The sequence below is a fragment of the Primulina eburnea genome, chromosome 18 (genome assembly GCF_022965805.1).
Source record: "Primulina eburnea isolate SZY01 chromosome 18, ASM2296580v1, whole genome shotgun sequence".
NCBI lineage: Eukaryota > Viridiplantae > Streptophyta > Magnoliopsida > Lamiales > Gesneriaceae > Primulina > Primulina eburnea.
The window spans coordinates 27,596,782-27,613,810 of record NC_133118.1 but is presented as its reverse complement, the minus strand read 5'-3'; the positions used below and the strand labels follow the sequence as shown (position 1 = coordinate 27,613,810).

The window sequence follows — 17,029 nt, the reverse complement described above, 5'->3', positions numbered from 1 at the left end:
TATTATTTTTTATTATGAATATCGGTAGGGTTGACACGTCTCACAGATAAAAATTCGTGATACCGTCTCACAAAAAACATACTCATTCAAGTTATAAAGTTTTGATCGGCTAAACATTTAAAATTAATTGTTTTGAATTTGTGTTCTTGATGGACTAATATACCAAAATTATTTTTCCTCAGCAATTTCAAAATAATCATGAACACAAAACATTATATTTTCAGGAGATAAATGGTAACATTTTTTTTTTTCATTTTTTCAAATCTTAATATTTAAATAATTAGTTTTTGTGAAAAATCGTTAATGGTTGATCTGATCTATATTTATAATAACAAATTAATATTTTTGTATAAAAAATTATATTTTTTCAATTCATATCAGATCGAAAATTCATTTAAAAATTAAGTTGAGTGATAATTTTAAAAAATATTAGGCAAAAACTTATGTGAGACGGTCTCACAGGTCGTATTTGTGAGACGGGTCTCTTATTTGGGTAATCCATGAAAAAATATTATTTTTTATGCTAAGAGTATTACTTTTTATTGTGAATATCCGTAGAGTTGACCCGTCTCACATATTAAGATCCGTGAGACGGTCTCACATGAGACACACTCAAAATATTATATATATATATATATATATATATATATATATATATATATATATATATATATATATATATACCAATTCCATTTGGACGAAAAATTCATCCAATAAAATATTCAGCGTCAACGAACGACAGAAGAAGGAACATTAGTATTACCATGGTAAAAGAAAATTTTCAGAGAACGAATGAAAGATGGTGATTGTTTACTGATGGGAGTATTATTTCTCTACTACTGTAAGCTTTTCCAACAACCCTTCATTATTTGTATATTGAAATTTGTGTTTCTCATAAAAGCTTGCTTTATTCCTCTTTGTTTTATCTGATAATTTTTCTTGTTTTTTTTTGTTTTTTACGGATTGAATTTGAGGGGAGACGTATGATCCGATAATTGAAGTTTTTGCAGATTTCTTTTGGTGGAATTCGCATTTTATTTGTTTTTCGATTTTAAGTGGAAATACTCGAAATTTGAGGTTTGATTTTGGTGAAGAGTGGTGGGTTTTTCGTTTAGGTCGTGAAGGGAAAGATGGGTTTCTAATTGGTCGATCGGTGCGCTTTTAGACTTTTGATATTTGGTTCAAAGTGGGTTTCTGGGTTGGCACTGTTGATTTTATTATTTTATTTTTGCCTGGGTGAAAAAGGGTTCTTTTCCCTTTTTTTTTGAAGAACATGTAGATAATGCAAGCTGGCTTTGGTTCCTGAAGGATTGACGCGTATTTCAGCTACTTCAAACTCAGAAAGATCTTTCTGAAATTGGATTAGAACCTCGCTGTCTGTTGTTGGGTCAGTAGTTTGATTTTCGTAACTTTTGAATTTGGGTTTGGGAGTCAGTATTGAAAGAAAGATTCAATGCCTCTCTATTGATTTTGGTAGAATTTGTCGTTCTTGAAGTTGAATTTTCCATCATTTATTGCCTGTCTTATCGGGGACAAATTTTGGTTGATTTGTTCAAAACATGATCAAACAAATTCTCGGAAAGATTCCCAGAAAGCATTCAAAGTCTGCGGGAGACTCGAACCTCTCTTCAAGTTCTTCAACTTCTTCAAAGAGAGGTGATGGAGGGAGTAAACGATTAAGCACTGCAGTAGATGAAGTTATTTCGGCCCCTTTTTCGGCTTTAAGTACTGGGAATAATTCAGAAGATAGTTTTCTTCGAGATAGAAACTTGAAAATAAATGGAAGTTCTATCTCCAGTTCATATGAAGCATTGCCGAGTTTTAAAGACACCTCAAGCTCTGAAAAGCAGTTATTATTTATCAGAAAAGTGAAGATGTGCTGTGTTTTGTTCGACTTCACCGACCCTACAAAGAACCTTAAGGAAAAGGAGATCAAGAGGCAGACCCTGTTAGAGATAGTGGAGTATATAACATCTGCAAATGGAAAATTTACAGAAACTTTAATGCAGGAAGTTGTTAAGATGGTATCTGTGAATATATTTCGGGAATTTACTCCTCAGCCAAGGGATAACAAGGTTATAGATGGTGTTGAATTGGACGAGGAAGAGCCTGCCATGGATCCTACATGGCCTCATCTGCAAGTTGTGTATGAATTTTTGCTCAGGTTTGTTGCTTCACCAGAAACTGATGCTAAGGTTGCCAAAAGATACATTGATCATTCCTTTGTTCTGAAATTGCTAAATCTTTTCGACTCTGAAGATCCTAGAGAGAGGGAATATTTGAAAACCATACTACACCGTATCTACGGGAAATTTATGGTTCACCGGTCGTTTATCAGGAAAGCCATCAACAACATTTTCTATCATTTTGTTTTTGAGACAGATAAGCATAATGGCATTGCTGAATTTCTCGAAGTGCTTGGTAGTATAATCAATGGATTTGCTTTGCCTCTAAAAGAAGAGCACAAACTCTTTCTTGTCCGGACACTAATTCCTCTACACAAACCAAAATGCCTGGCCATGTATCACCAACAGCTATCTTATTGTATTACACAATTTGTGGAGAAAGACTCGAAGCTTGCTGATATTGTTATTAGGGGACTGATCAAGTATTGGCCAGTCACTAATAGCTCTAAAGAAGTTCTGTTTCTTAATGAGCTGGAGGAAGTTTTAGAAGCGACACAGTCACCTGAGTTCCAACGGTGCATGGTACCTTTGTTTCATCAAATTTCACACTGTTTGAGTAGCTTACACTTTCAGGTATGTGTTATTTATATCAGCCCATCCCATCTCTTCTTTTTTCTCCATTTTTTTTCACTCTACACGAATGTTTTCCAGGCTTTGGCCTTATGTTCGGTTTTATATAAATTTCATCATGGGTTTTTATCGTAAATTCTTTGTAGGGTTTTGTATATATTCTTCTGAAGAAATAATTATTGCATCTGCTAACAATGTGCCATAGCATATTATGTTCTCTCAAAGATTACTATGATTGTGGAACTTAGTTTACAGTGATCGTATTGTCTTAACTCTGCTTTATTTGTTTGAAACATGACCTGTTTAGTTTAGAGGATTGACTGAACCATAATTTTTTGTCTAAGTAATTGCCATGCGCATTGTTGAGAGGATCTGATATGAGGGAAACGGTTTGATTCTGATTCAGTGGCAAATACATTTTTATATATGGTTCATTTTTTTGTACTTTTTGTTGGGAGCTGATGTGTGTGGTTACAAGTGACGAGTGACTGTTTGGAAGCTATAACTGAGTTTTTTACTGCTTGCATTTTAAACGATGCAGTGAATAAATTATTGTTCTGTTTGACCCTTCATGATCCAAGGAATAAAGGTTGCTTGTGGTAAATTTAATATTTGTGAGTTGTGACAGCTGTGATGCAGTATCACCGATGCTGTTTATATAATTTTTCTCTTCCATTCCCTCTGTAACAATGTATAATGGAATAACCTTAGCAGATAGAAGCTTTTGGAATATTATGTGCAAGGTGGGTGTGTTCAAATTTGAACCATTAATTTTATAATGATTTTTGCACACATTTGGCAGTGGTCCCAAATGGGCCTTTTCCTTTTAATTACTTTGTAATACACTTTGATTCTTAGAATGAGTTTTGTTATCAAGTTCATAAGACTTAGACTTGTCATACTTTGTTGTTTTGGTAGGCCAATTGAGTTTTCAACATGGGGATGTAGATCAGTTCTGAGCATGTGGCCATTGTTTCGGATATGTTGAGATTGAAACTTATATGTTTTGACTCGATTATTTATTTCTTCACATTATTTCGTATTTTCAAATGGAGAACAACGATAACATCTCTGCCTTATGTGTCCCTAATAGCGTCTTTCCGTCAAGAGAGACAGACATTGTCCTCTGAAATGAAATAATGCATGAAATGATATTTTTTGTGTTTATCCCATTAACAGGTGAAAAACCAGAGGCCGGGGAACATTTTATTTGGTGTATACCATGCAATTTAAGAAGCATACATTTCTCTTTTAGCATAAATGTTTATTCCACGTGATCCTGTTATTTTTGGCTGCCTTCTAGATTAGTAGACTTGTTTCTAGATAAACTGTGTGTAGGGTCTATTAAGTGATAACAGTTTTTGGTGCAAAATGATGTTATAATTTCGACCAACTTATAGTTTATCTATAAGGTAAAGAAAACCTTTTTGATAACTCCAAAACAGCAGTTGAAATTCTCCTTCCTCATCTCATAAGGCAGGCTGTTGTCAACTAGCATGGTCACGAAAATGGGGCAGCAGTTAGTAGGAGTCACTTGCTGTTCTTGCTTGAGGTGATGGTTGACCTCTTGTTTTCGTATTGTGACATTTTCTACTTCTATTGGTCTTGGGGGCATAAGAGCAGCTATTTCATATCCTGTAAAGTCAGTAGTTTATTTTTGACAGGGGAATGGGAAGTTTCGTTCACAGGGACGAGAAAAAGGCTGATTGGTCTTTTTGAAAGAAACTTGCTAGGCTTGCTAGCATGTTACGTTAATGGTAGAGCCGTCTTAGATTCTCGTTTTACTGATTTCTGCACTTTGAAAAGATTACATGGAGTCTCAGCCGATAGTACCACTTAATTTGTCTGATCTCTCTCTCTCTCTCAGATTATTTTATCAAATTTTGGAGAATAGAACCTTGTGGGTTACCAATAAATGTACGGGTATTTCTTCACTGTCAGGTGGCGGAGAGAGCTCTGTTTTTGTGGAACAACGATCACATTGACAGCCTCATCAAACAAAACCGCAAGATCATTCTGCCTATCATCTTTCCCGCTTTGGAGAGAAATGCCAGACACCACTGGAATCAGGTTGTGCACAGTTTGACACTAAATGTTCGCAAAAACTTGTACGATCACGACCCGGACCTATTCAAGGCGTGCCAGATCAAGTTTCAGGACGACGAAGCAAAGGAAAACGAGAGAAAAGAGAAACGTGAATCCACGTGGATACACTTGGAAGAACACGCCGCAAAAAGGGCTGCGAGTAGTCAAGCTATTCTTGTTCCTCGAACCGTGGCAACTTAGACATAGGAGAAAGATGTACCTCCTTTCACTCCTATTCGTCCTCCGCCTTTAAGTTGAATTATTGCTTGGGTTTCTCTTTTTCAGTGTTTTGTTTTAGTTGAGGAAATCCGTTTGATAGTAAGATTTAGCAGTTGGGCGCTACTTTTTAGTTGTTCAGACATGGTTCGTGACTCTGTTGCCTATATAGCAGATGAGCAGTACAAGATTGTTTACTCTTCCATCTTAGTGTGTATAAATAAGCATCTCAAAATGTTTTAACCTGCAGAAATATGATTACTATCTTTGTTTGTTCTCATTTTCATGTTTTATATACCAAAGTGTTGTTAAATTATTTTTTAATTAATATTTGTGTTGATAAATAGTTAAGAGGAATAAATATTTCCTCGAAAACGATAATAAAAATTTAAATGTTAGTTGTATATATCAACATCATGACAAAGCAATGTAAGGAAAAAATAAAATTACAAAAATAACAAGTGAATTAAAATTGAAATTTGATAAGGGCATCCGCATTGGTGAGTGTTATAATATCCACCACCTCATCAAAAATCGTGGGGTCCACATGTCACATACACACGAGCGTTCATACAGATGAATCTGACACACGGGCGTTCATACAGATGAACGCCCAACCCTCTCTCTCATGTGAGTGGGCGTTATAACGCCCACTCACATTGGAGAGTGGGTGTTAATGGGTGCTCTAATCTATAAAACCAAAACTACAAACCGAAAAAAAAAGTGTAAAATCGCAAATTTTCCCTGAAATTCTTATCTAAAGTTTTTGATTTCTATAATATTTGGGAATTCAACCAAAATTCTACATTAGAAATATACAGAGAAAATCACGTATTAATAAGAGGCAAATATATCTTCATTGGTATTAAATATTTTGGGTAAAGTTCAAAAACAAATCTACGAAAACTTAAGCTTAACGTGGATAATATCACACCATTATGAATATATTTATGTTTCACTGCAAAACAAGTGATATTAGAATCATAGTCCAAATTGAGGTATGTGGGTGAAATATTTAGATACATAAACGAAAGAGGTTGAGACTCTCAATAATTCTGTGATGAGCTCTCAAAATACCTTCAAGTATTTCACATAAGACATGCCCTCTTAACAAAGTGGAAATGATTTACTCCGATTAGAGTGTATGATCTTCCAAGTTGAGAGGATGGACGGATAAGCTTGAAAGGAAGTCTCAACCATGAAAATAATGGAGGTCATTCATTTGAAGAAATGATTGTTAAGAATTCAGCCAAATCTCCATATTGAAAATCAATGAGGAAGATCGTGAGTAAATAAGATGAAAAGATATCTCAAAGCTCTTTTAAGTGAAATCCAAAAACAAATCTATGAGATTTTAAATTCAAAATAGACAATATTATCTATATCTATATAAATATACAGATTGAATTGTGAATGTTGAGTACAACTTGACTTTTTAAAACTCTATGAAAGTCTATTTTGAATATCACTAGACTTTTGAATATATCTAGACTTTTAAAATCTACAAAAGTAATTAAAAGTCAATAAATCTCCAATATTGAATGCACCCTCCTAAGAGTTTTAGTAGCCAAAGGACTCTACTCGCACAAAGACTCTTCTTTCATAAATATCAAGTTCTGGTTATTGTTTATCCATTCATTCATTCACTCTTTCTGAATATACACGATATTATCTTTATTTTCCTATTCTCCAACTTGAGTTTCGGAGTTGCTACGTTCCAACAATTTATAATGCGTTCTAATAAAAGTGTTTATTTATTATGTTTAAAATTGTCATTAATAATACATTAGTCATTATTTTATTTTTTGTAGTTTTTTATTTTTATGTAAAAATATTTATTGGAGTTTATATTTATTTTATATGTTTTGTAATTTATTTGTTATAAATTAATATGTTAAATTAATAGAGGTATTAGTTATAATACTTTATTATTGATATTATTGTTGTATTTATCATTTACGTAAATAATACTATTAGAATTTATAATTTTATCAATAATGTAATAAATATTTATTATATTATGTATTATTATTATTTTTCATTTTACTAAGATAAGGAATATCAATTTGGATATTAAGTTTATTATTCTTAAAATTAAAATGTATATGTATTAAATTTTGAAAAATAAATTATTAATTGTTTTTATTAATGTTATTATTATTAATTTATTTTTTAATGTTATCATAACTATTTTTTTTATTTTTAAAATTGTAGTTATTACATATATACAAAATAAATCTATATACAAAATAAAAAATAGTTATAATATAGATTAATATATATTTTTATTTCTCATTAGTTAATTTTTATTTTTATATATGAAAACGAAGATGAAATTAGCGTTGGACCAATAGATGATAGTGTTTTACATAGACAAAAAACTTATATATCAAGTGTGAGTCTGTGACCCCAAAAATAATTTGGATAAAACTTTAAGGCCGTGCCGATCCGAAAATATTATATCAAAATTGTGTGTAGATAAAGTAATATATTATCATGTTCTGGTGCGTTTAAATGATACGAGGCTCTATGATATTATTAGTTGTGTGTTTCTCAAATATGACAATCGTTTGATTACGAATGTCATTCAAAGATGGCGTAAGAAGGCCTGTACATTTCATCTTTGTGTCGATGAGGCAATGATATTATTGCAAGATTTTGAGCTGGTATGTAATCTAAATATTAATGACTTTGCTGTCATTGGTGTTGATGAGTCTTTTAAACCACATTTGTGGCCAAATTACTGTGCTGAATGATTGAGTTTTCTATCACATATAAATAATTTCAAATGTAATAAATCGATTATATCAGCTCTGTATCAATATTGCAGATCAAATTTGATCAACGGTGATAGCTCAAATTTAGAAGTCGAGTGATATACTTAGTGATCAAATCTTCAATTTCTCATCAAATCTATTAACGACGAAAAAATTACGGATTATTTATAAGAAAAATATTTTTGAGTTGCATGTAATTTAAAAAATAATAATTCATACTAATAAATTTCAGAAATTATGAGATATATATTTCTCAAGAACTATAAATCATGGATATTTTCTTTACTGACGACCAATTTCTCCTCAAATCTAACGAAAGAAAACAATTCATGGATTTTTTCATCTAAGTTGAGAGATATCTTCATATAGATAACTGATAACACATAATGTATAGAGTTGTATGCATTTTAAAGAAAAATTTACATCTTCTATCCACATGCAAAAAAATATGTGATTCAAAAAAAAAAATTATTTTTACCAAATTTGCGGGATTCACAGATGATAAAAATAATATTTAGATACATCAAATCAAAAAAAAAAATCATTTAAATTAGGAGTGTCTCATATAAGACCGTCTCATGGATCCTAATATGTGAGACGGGTCAACCCTACTGATATTCACAATAAAAAGTAATACTCTTAGCATAAAAAGTAATACTTTTTCATGGATGACCCAAATAAGAGATTCGTCTCACAAATACGACCCATAAGACTATCTCACACAAGTTTTTGCCTTAAGTTAGACACGATCCATCAATAATTTAACTTATGAGAGTTAAGTCAAATAAAAATAAAATATAACTTTTAGATATATATGAAATCGGAATATAATAATAGTTTTAATGAAACAATGAGCTTTTGCTATATATTTCGTAATTTATTATAAAATCAATACAATTTTTTTAATGAATTATAAGCAAATGTTTGTTGTCTAATATATGGCATCAATCCAAATGTGCCTCACGGTAATAAGTACAATCATTAGACATTTCATCATAAAATTGGATTCAAGAATTTCAAATTTTAAATGTTTCACAACAGTTATATTTTAACTAGATTGTTATTTTTTTCTCTCGAAGAGGATTAAAAAAATGAAACTGATGATAATATTCATCTCATAAAATTAACCTGCTAGATCGTCACACAGAAGTTTTCATGTATAAAGAATAATATGACTACTTAGTTGCTCATCTTGTACCAACAAAAAATTAAATATTACATTGACACCATATTTAGTGAAAATGAAGACCTAATTTTCACTTTAACAAAAATCCAACAAAAAATATTTATATATAATATAAAATCACCAATTAAAACTGAAATATTTTTATATTGTAACTTTAAATAATTAATTGGCCATGCTTTCAATAAGAGGCCCCTCTCATGCATTAATATGCCCACTAATTAGTCAAACTTCCATACAAATAAGTAGCCAAATCATTACTCTATTTTGTGGACTCTAATAAAATCCTAAAAGTGAAGAAATACCCTCAAAAACTAATCTTCAATTTACACAAAACATGAACATTGAATGTCTAAGACAATATTATCATCCTAAATCAATAAATTTTAATTATTATTATTATATTTTAAATTTAAGATATATTCCTTCAAAAAAAATAAATTAAGATATATAATTTGTAATTGGAGACACATTATTTCTATAAATTTGAGTATTTAAAATTTTATAACATTCTCGCCATATTTACTTAAAAAATATCAAGTTTATTAAATATATACGGAGAATTTCATCTTTCAAAATTTTCTCATTCTTGTCATAATACATTGCATTTGTGTCGAATCAGGCTCGAGTTATTCGACACTGGAGTTCTAATAGTAATATTCGAGTTGAGTAAGTGAAATAGTTAATCAGATATTTTTTAACTTTTATTCAATCACGACTTCCCCGTCAATGAAAAAACATGAAACATAAATTTCCTCGAGTCTCGAGTAACTAATTTTGTATTACTAAAAACACATTTTCAATCTTCATAAAATGGTTAGAGTGAGTCTCACGTGAGACCGTCTCACGGGTCATAATCCGTGAGACGGGTCAACCCTACCCATATTCACAATAAAAAGTAATACTCTTAGCATAAAAAGTTATACTTTTTTCATGGATGATCCAAATAAGAGATCTGTCTCACAATACGACCCGTGAGACCGTCTCACACAAGTTTTTGCCAAATGGATTATTAAATACATACTTATGAAAAAAATTCAAAGAAATAGTAAGACAAATGTTTCCAGAACTCAACAATTACACGAGTTCTTTAAATAATAATTTTGGAACTCGATTTACCATATTTGTTTAAGCCTCGCAAGGCAATCTATCGTTGGATTTCAGCCGAAAAACTCGGCCACCTCGCAAGAAATATCAGCACCGCTCCGATGGGCATATTTATTGAGGCTTTGGTGAGAAAGAAACAGCGTGTGACGATGAAAACATCGGGTGATGCATTACAATTTGTAACTAGAAACAAACTACTCCGTCTTCAATCCGAGGACCCTCAACCTCTTCGTCCACCGTAATAAATTTTTCTGCCTCACCAAACCAAAACCCAAATTTTGTTGCGGAAAAAGCCACGATTTTTGGTTGAGAGATATAGAAAAAAAGCAAAAAAAGAAATTATTTTTGATCGGTTTCTCTTTCCTTTCTCAGCATTTGGTTTTCTTGTATGGAAGAATTAATGGCATTACGTTTCTCGAAAAAATACGAAGTGTTGTGCTTCTCGCAGCTTGGAGGGTTGCCTTTAAAAGGGTGCTTTCTAGTCTTTGTGGTTTTTTTTTTTCTAGTGCAGAAAGTTGAGGCATTTCGATGGTGAAAACGAGGTAGAATCTTGCTGAAGAATAACGAGTGAGTGTAGAAGGAGAAGTAAAGGAGAAAATGGAGAATAAATGCTGCCAAGAACCGAGGAAATCGTTCAAGGAGTCATTGAACGATATTGAAGCAGACGTCGAACATGCAAATGCCCTGTGAGTTTACATTTCGGCTACTGATTTTGTCTATTTTGGTTTTGATGGTGACCCTTCTTTTCTTGGCATGCACGTGTGTACTGAATATGTTTCAGTATCTTTGTTATATTGCCGAAACAGTGTGGTACTGAGCCTGGGGATTAATGACACAGTAATTGAACATGGGGTTTTTTGTTCTGTTCTCTACTGATGCCAAATCTTTGGTTAAACTTTTAGAAATTGTTGTTTTAAACAGGTGGTATGAGCCCAGGTGAAGTTCAACGTTGTTTATATTTAATTTTACATGTATTTTGTTTCAGTTGATTTAATTGTTTTTCCAATTTCTTGATCTATAATTTCACATTGGCGCAGCTAGTTGGAATGTGAAAGTTTACAGTTTTAATATTTGATAAGTTAAATGAATGCAAAATTATCGATGAAAGCTCTCTTTTTCTCCTATTTCGAGCTTTGATCATCTGACCAGGATGCATACTTAGAGATATCTGTTTCAAAATCTTTAGAGGAAAGAGGGCGTAGGAAGATAAGGGTTATTGCCTTTTGTGTAACTGATATTGTATGAAATAAAGGTTTGTCCAGTTCTGTTATAATATATTCGAGCAGCTTTATATAGCTTCCTATGGTTCCCACGAATTATTCTTTTTTATAAGTACTCACCGCCTCTCCTGCCTTGCTTCTCCTCTCATTAGTATTGTCGAGCGGCATTTTTATTTACACCTGATCATAATGTGCAGTGGTAATTGGACCTGTCATTCCTAATAGCTGCAATATGTAGAGGAATGACTTTACGTCGGATGCTTTACGTCGAATCTTCCTTGCAAGTCAACTTCATATTTGTGAAATGGATGGGAGTCGAATTATGGCAATTAAAGTGTTTGCTTTGTCTACTGAATTTAAATCTGTTAATTGCGAATCTAGTTTTGTCGGAGCTGTGAATCATGACGATTACTGGCTTCGAAGCTAGCAGTTAAAATTGTTTATGCTCATTCCGTGTTTTGTTACGTCATTGCTATTTTTTTTGTTCGATATAATAGTGTGAATTCTTCCATTTTGTGTCAACTTCATATTTGTGAAATGGACTGGACTCAAATTATGGCAATTAATGTGGTTGCTTTGTCAGTCGAATTTTAATATGTTAATGGTGAATCTAGTTTTGTCGGCGCCGTACTTTGATGAATCATGACGATTACTGGCTTAGACACTAGCTGTCAAATTTTTTTAGTGCTCATTCTGTGTTTTGTTATGTCAGCACCGTTATTTTTGTTTCGATATAGTAGCACGAATTCTTCGTCGTGTCGCCTTCATATTTGTGAAATGGATGGAAGACAAATTATGTCAATTAATGCGGTTGATTTGTCTGTTGAATTTAAATCTGTTAATATCGAATCTCATTTAGTCGGCGCTGAACTTGGGTGAATTATGACGATTACTGGCTTAGATGCTAGCTGCCAGAACTTGTTAATGCTCATTCCGTGTTTTGTTATGTTAATGATATCTATTTTTGTTTCGATAGTATGATGTCAAAGTAGAAATAATGTCATGATTATTCACAGTGCTGCAGCAATTCCGGGAGCTAAGAGTGGTACTCGTTTGGAGATGAAATTGGTCTACAATCACATGGCACCCCTCCTTTTGCATTTACTCGAATGGATGGAGTGTTCATGCTTGTGTTTCTCGCCAAGATATCTGAATCTTAGTTACATCCTTATTTGTAAGGTATGACGGTGTCGTTCTTCTATTTTCCAACATATGTGTCACTTGCTGGTTAAAGCATATAAAAACGTAAGCAAATTTGTTTCGAGTCGTTAATTTTCCATTTATATAGAACACTGTTTGATTTGCACGCCTCTTGCGTTGTAGGTGTACGAAGATGGAACACCAAAAATGTCAGCACATGCGAGGAAAGCATCTATTAATGACTTTTACGGTTGCCAGTTTATCTGTTTGCTTACTTCAGAAAAATATTTAGTTCAAGTATGCAGCTATTTTACAAGTTCTTGAAAAACAAACTTCAGGTATTATATTACCATCACTTGAGCAGTTACATTCTGACATGGCGAAACTGGATGGCACTAATGCTGATAATCTTGTCTCGGAAAGCACTAGCAAGAAGAGACAGGACAAGGAAGGCGAATCTTCGAGCTCAGATCCTCTGAAAGATGGGGAATGTGGAATATGTTTAGTTTCTCAGGCCGAAATTGTCTTGCCTGATTGCTATCATTCAATGTGCTCAAAGTGCCACTATAGATGGTAACTCGCACGATTTCTGAACATATTCCTGATGTTGATAAATGTCATCTCCTTCTCTGCCTAAATCCTCCATACTTTTCAGGATATCAAGATCAGAATCCTGCCCCTTTTGCCGTGACAACCTACAAGGGCTTGAGCCAATAGATTTATGGTACCTAACTAGCAAGGATGAAATTGCAGACCCTGCCACTATTTTTGCAGAAGACTTGCAGAATTTCTGTCTTTATATCAAGAACCTCCCTAAAGTTTTACCTGAGGTTATGTTCCTAAAGTATTATGAATACTTGATATGAAGTGAATGCGAAGACTGATGTATAGGAAGCCGACCTTTAATGTAATATATATATCGTCGGGTGAAGAAACTTCGCTTTGGTATTGTGATATGTGTCAAGGCGCCAAATATACGTGTAATATATTTAACCGAATACTTGATCAATGGAAGTTGAAGACTTGGTTATTTAATTTCATAGTTGCTTTGTATTCGTTTCCACACTCATCCAATCGTGTACATAAGTGGGGGCTTAGTGGGAAGAAATGAGTGGATATTATTTTTAGACAATTTCTTTGCTTGTAAGAAGTATAAGAATGAGAAATGTAATAAAAAAAGGTTATGGGTGAAAAGTAAAAAAAGATCTCTGTCCTTCTAATTCTTTCTTCTAAATTGTCCTCCTAAAATTCTTCTTATCATATTGTAATAACCAAGCTTCGTCTATGCGTTGTTCATAAATATACCTTTAATGTATCTATCAATAAAACAACAATACTATCCAAGTTGCACCTCTATTTTGAATGCAAATGCTCTTGACAATGTGTTTGCTATTCGGCCTGTAAGTTGCCATTGATCATTAGCTGCTTTTCCACAGTTTATGAATCACATGCAGGTGTTTTTTGGTGATTGTAGGCTCTATGACTGCTAAACTAACCTGCAGTACGCCTGTATAAATAGTTACACACCTTACCAGAGTTCCTTGGGTTGAAAGAGAACAGTGTACGAGTGTGATTGTTGGAGCTTTCATGCTATTTGCTCTGTTGTATTTGTGTTGATGTTTTATTACAGTTATGTTCTTGTTGTCTGGAGCAGAAAAAAAAGGCATGGGAGATGTACATGCATGCAATGTGGCAGATCAACCAGGGAGTTCCCTTACCTTTGTGCTGATCTAGTATGGCTATAGATCTGGTGCTGGCCTCAACCTTACACCTTCCCTCGTCTCTCTCGAGGCAAGGATCCTTCTAGTGCTTGGTACAGCGTTATGTCTAAATCGAACCATTATATATATATATATATATATATATATATATATATATATATATATATATATATATATATATATATATTATTTCCAATCAAATTGAAATATCCGCAGAGATCAAGAAAGTGTGGTGTGATCTCAGAAGTATCATAATTCATGCAGAAACATTCAAGATCTATAAAAAAAAGGTAAGTTGTGCTGCAAAGAGAAAGATTCGAAAATATCAAATGTTATATAGGTTTAAAGAAAAAGAGTTCAATTACATGCAATCCATTCTCGTTCAAAGTATTTTTATACACTCTTTCAAGATCTCATCTTGTTGATCTGGTTCAGAGCAGGTTTGAAGATATTGTACAGCACCCAAAGAATCGCAGGGGTGATGACGAACAACAACAGCTGGCCCCTGCTGTCGGACACGGCCTCTCCAATCACGGCCATCTCACCGGCGGCGGAGGCGTCCGCCGGGTGGAGGAGCCCGGAGGCGGCGAGACCTCCTAGCCCGAGCCCAACGATCACCCCTTTGGAGCTGGTCATCTTGTTGATCTGATTGAGCGCCGGCTGCAAGATGTTGTAGAGAACCCAGAGTATGGCGGGGATAATCGGGATCAGAAGGGCCAACCCACGGTTGTCCCCGTCGGCTATCTCCGCCAGCTGCTGGACAGCGAGGGCAGGCTCCGCGGCGGAGAGGGTGGAGAATATGGCTCCGGCTAAAGCGGTACCGGTGAGTGCCGCAGTGTTCTCCGGCAGCTTGGGGAGCTTTTGCAGGGAGAGAAGAGAGACGGCCGGCTTCGTGGGTTTGCAGAAGGGGTTGAAGGACTTTGTGGTGTGGCATTTAGCGCCGAGCATCGCCATTGTTGTAGCCATTGTAGCTGCCGCCATTGTCGAGGGATTCTTCTGCTCTTCTTTGTCAAAGATTGGTACAGTGGAATGCCGAAGATTCTGCAGTTCTTGGAGAATTTTGGTTGGGGAATGAAGCCAAGGAGGAAATTTTCGGACCAATGAGTGTGTGACAGCTGGATTTACTCTTATCCAAAGGTTGTGATTCGTGGGATATGTACCTCATATTATATAATCCAAACAATTCCTCATCTTCATGTTTTGTGTTCTCTTCTGAAAAAAATATCTTGATATTTGTAGATTTAAAATATATTTTATAAGATCAAATGCGTTATAACAAATATTTTTTAAATTATACAACAGCGCAATCATCATATTTCGACAGTTATAATTATCTAGCATTAACGATTATTGCGCCAAACAAACACTCTCTCAATTATTGCATTCTTTGCAATAAACGAGAATCAAACATGTGATATTGACTCTGATATCAATTGGAGAAGCTAGCAATTGTCGTCTTACTAAAACTTATAACTGATTGTAATATTTCAAATTAAATATTTTAAATCATACAACAATTCAAGCATTATATTTCGGTTGTAATATTCAGTGTGGGACCCAAATGCTAAATGTATAATATAATATAGTTACAATACGACTATAAATAAAAAAACATAATAATGCAAGCGTTACTACAATTTATTTATTCATAGCATGTTGTCAAATGCATGTTTTTCTACATAATCATACTTTATTTTATTTTACAATGCAGTGCATCATACAATATGATCAATAAATAAGAAATACAGCCCGCATGGGCTTAGCTCAGTTGGTCAGCAGCAGTAAATCTTGGAGCAATGACCAGGGATCGAGTCTCGCAAGCGGCAGTGTGGGAGTTAAATTCCCTCCAATGAGGGGGAGCTCCTTGTGCGCGGTGTAGCATAAGGTCTAGCTGTTGCTGGTTGGCTGAGTCACCATGATTTACCTCCTCTCACATTCCTGTCGGGCCGGGGGTGAGGGGCGCCTAAGGTGAGCGATTTCACCTTTTGGAGCAATAAATAAGAAATACATGATATTATGCAATATATATGAATCAAGCAGTAGTTATGAAACCATACGATAAATTCCAGGCCGAATGCCAAACATGTCATAAAATTAATAATAAACCTCACATTTCCGTCTTACACAATGATTTGCTTTGATAATCCAATTGCTTCAATATTTTTATATTCATCAACTTTGTGATAATTAATGTGTTAGTAACGTTCTTCGAGAATTAATTTGTTTATGTTCAGATTTTGATTAAATTTGGTACTTGGATACACTTTAAAATTACGAAAAAAAAATCATAATAATTCGATATTATTTCCAAAAATTCTGAACTTTCATAGCATGTGTGTTTTGTAAAATGCTATAAATTTTGTATAGAATGTTTTTTTTCGAATTCTAAACTCATTCTACTCGGATCATAAATTTTCAAGCTGGTTTACTATTGGTATTTCCGATCCGAAAAAGGAGACTTGCTCTACTATTTATGGCCATTGACTGAACCTTGAGCATACTTGGGATCATGTTCAACATTTTCTATTCTATACTCAAATTCAGAAACAGTGTACATGATTGAAATCCAGAAAAATCAAAATTGAAGATAAACATAACAAAACTTTGTGGTTCTTGATTTTGTTTTTCCTTCAAAATTTCATAGAAATTCATAGACTAGTCTAGAAGCTTTGAAATTTGAAATTATGGTATAGGACCAGTGCAGAAACTGTCTGACATGAAAATTCCGGCCATCGGGGCAGCGCTTGTAGTCGTTCAGGCGCGTGGCGATGATGCCGACACCGTGCGCGGCGGAGATTTTCCTGGAAGACTCCATTCATCAAGA

The 17,029-nt window shown here is 33.9% G+C and overlaps 3 protein-coding genes across 5 annotated transcripts; 2 read left to right on the top strand and 1 right to left on the bottom strand.

Annotated features, from left to right (window-relative positions):
- The first annotated feature begins 687 nt into the window (after positions 1-687).
- On the top strand, positions 688-5,337 carry LOC140820329 (serine/threonine protein phosphatase 2A 57 kDa regulatory subunit B' theta isoform-like). 2 transcript variants are annotated; one of them, XM_073180677.1, is made up of 3 exons: positions 688-841; positions 1,271-2,759; positions 4,698-5,337. In XM_073180677.1, exons 2-3 carry the CDS (start codon positions 1,560-1,562, stop codon positions 5,040-5,042), a joined length of 1,545 nt encoding a protein of 514 aa, XP_073036778.1. In that variant the 5' UTR covers positions 688-841; positions 1,271-1,559; the 3' UTR covers positions 5,043-5,337. The 2 variants fall into 2 exon arrangements, with proteins under 2 accessions (XP_073036778.1, XP_073036777.1); XM_073180676.1 differs by lacking the exon at positions 688-841 and having other exon boundaries at positions 850-2,759.
- A 4,767-nt stretch (positions 5,338-10,104) lies between these two features.
- LOC140819604 (E3 ubiquitin-protein ligase AIRP2-like) lies at positions 10,105-14,046 on the top strand. Of its 2 annotated transcripts, none has more exons than XM_073179765.1 (5): positions 10,105-10,810; positions 12,369-12,523; positions 12,668-12,734; positions 12,823-13,057; positions 13,140-14,046. In XM_073179765.1, exons 1-5 carry the CDS (start codon positions 10,798-10,800, stop codon positions 13,348-13,350), a joined length of 681 nt encoding a protein of 226 aa, XP_073035866.1. In that variant the 5' UTR covers positions 10,105-10,797; the 3' UTR covers positions 13,351-14,046. The 2 variants fall into 2 exon arrangements, with proteins under 2 accessions (XP_073035866.1, XP_073035865.1); XM_073179764.1 differs by having other exon boundaries at positions 10,107-10,810; positions 12,361-12,523.
- Positions 14,047-14,518: 472 nt separating this feature from the next.
- Positions 14,519-15,247, bottom strand: LOC140819605 (photosystem II reaction center proteins PsbY, chloroplastic-like). Its single transcript, XM_073179766.1, has one exon. The coding sequence runs from the start codon at positions 15,184-15,186 to the stop codon at positions 14,611-14,613; it is 576 nt and encodes a 191-aa protein (XP_073035867.1). The 5' UTR covers positions 15,187-15,247; the 3' UTR covers positions 14,519-14,610.
- Between the last annotated feature and the right edge of the window lie 1,782 nt (positions 15,248-17,029).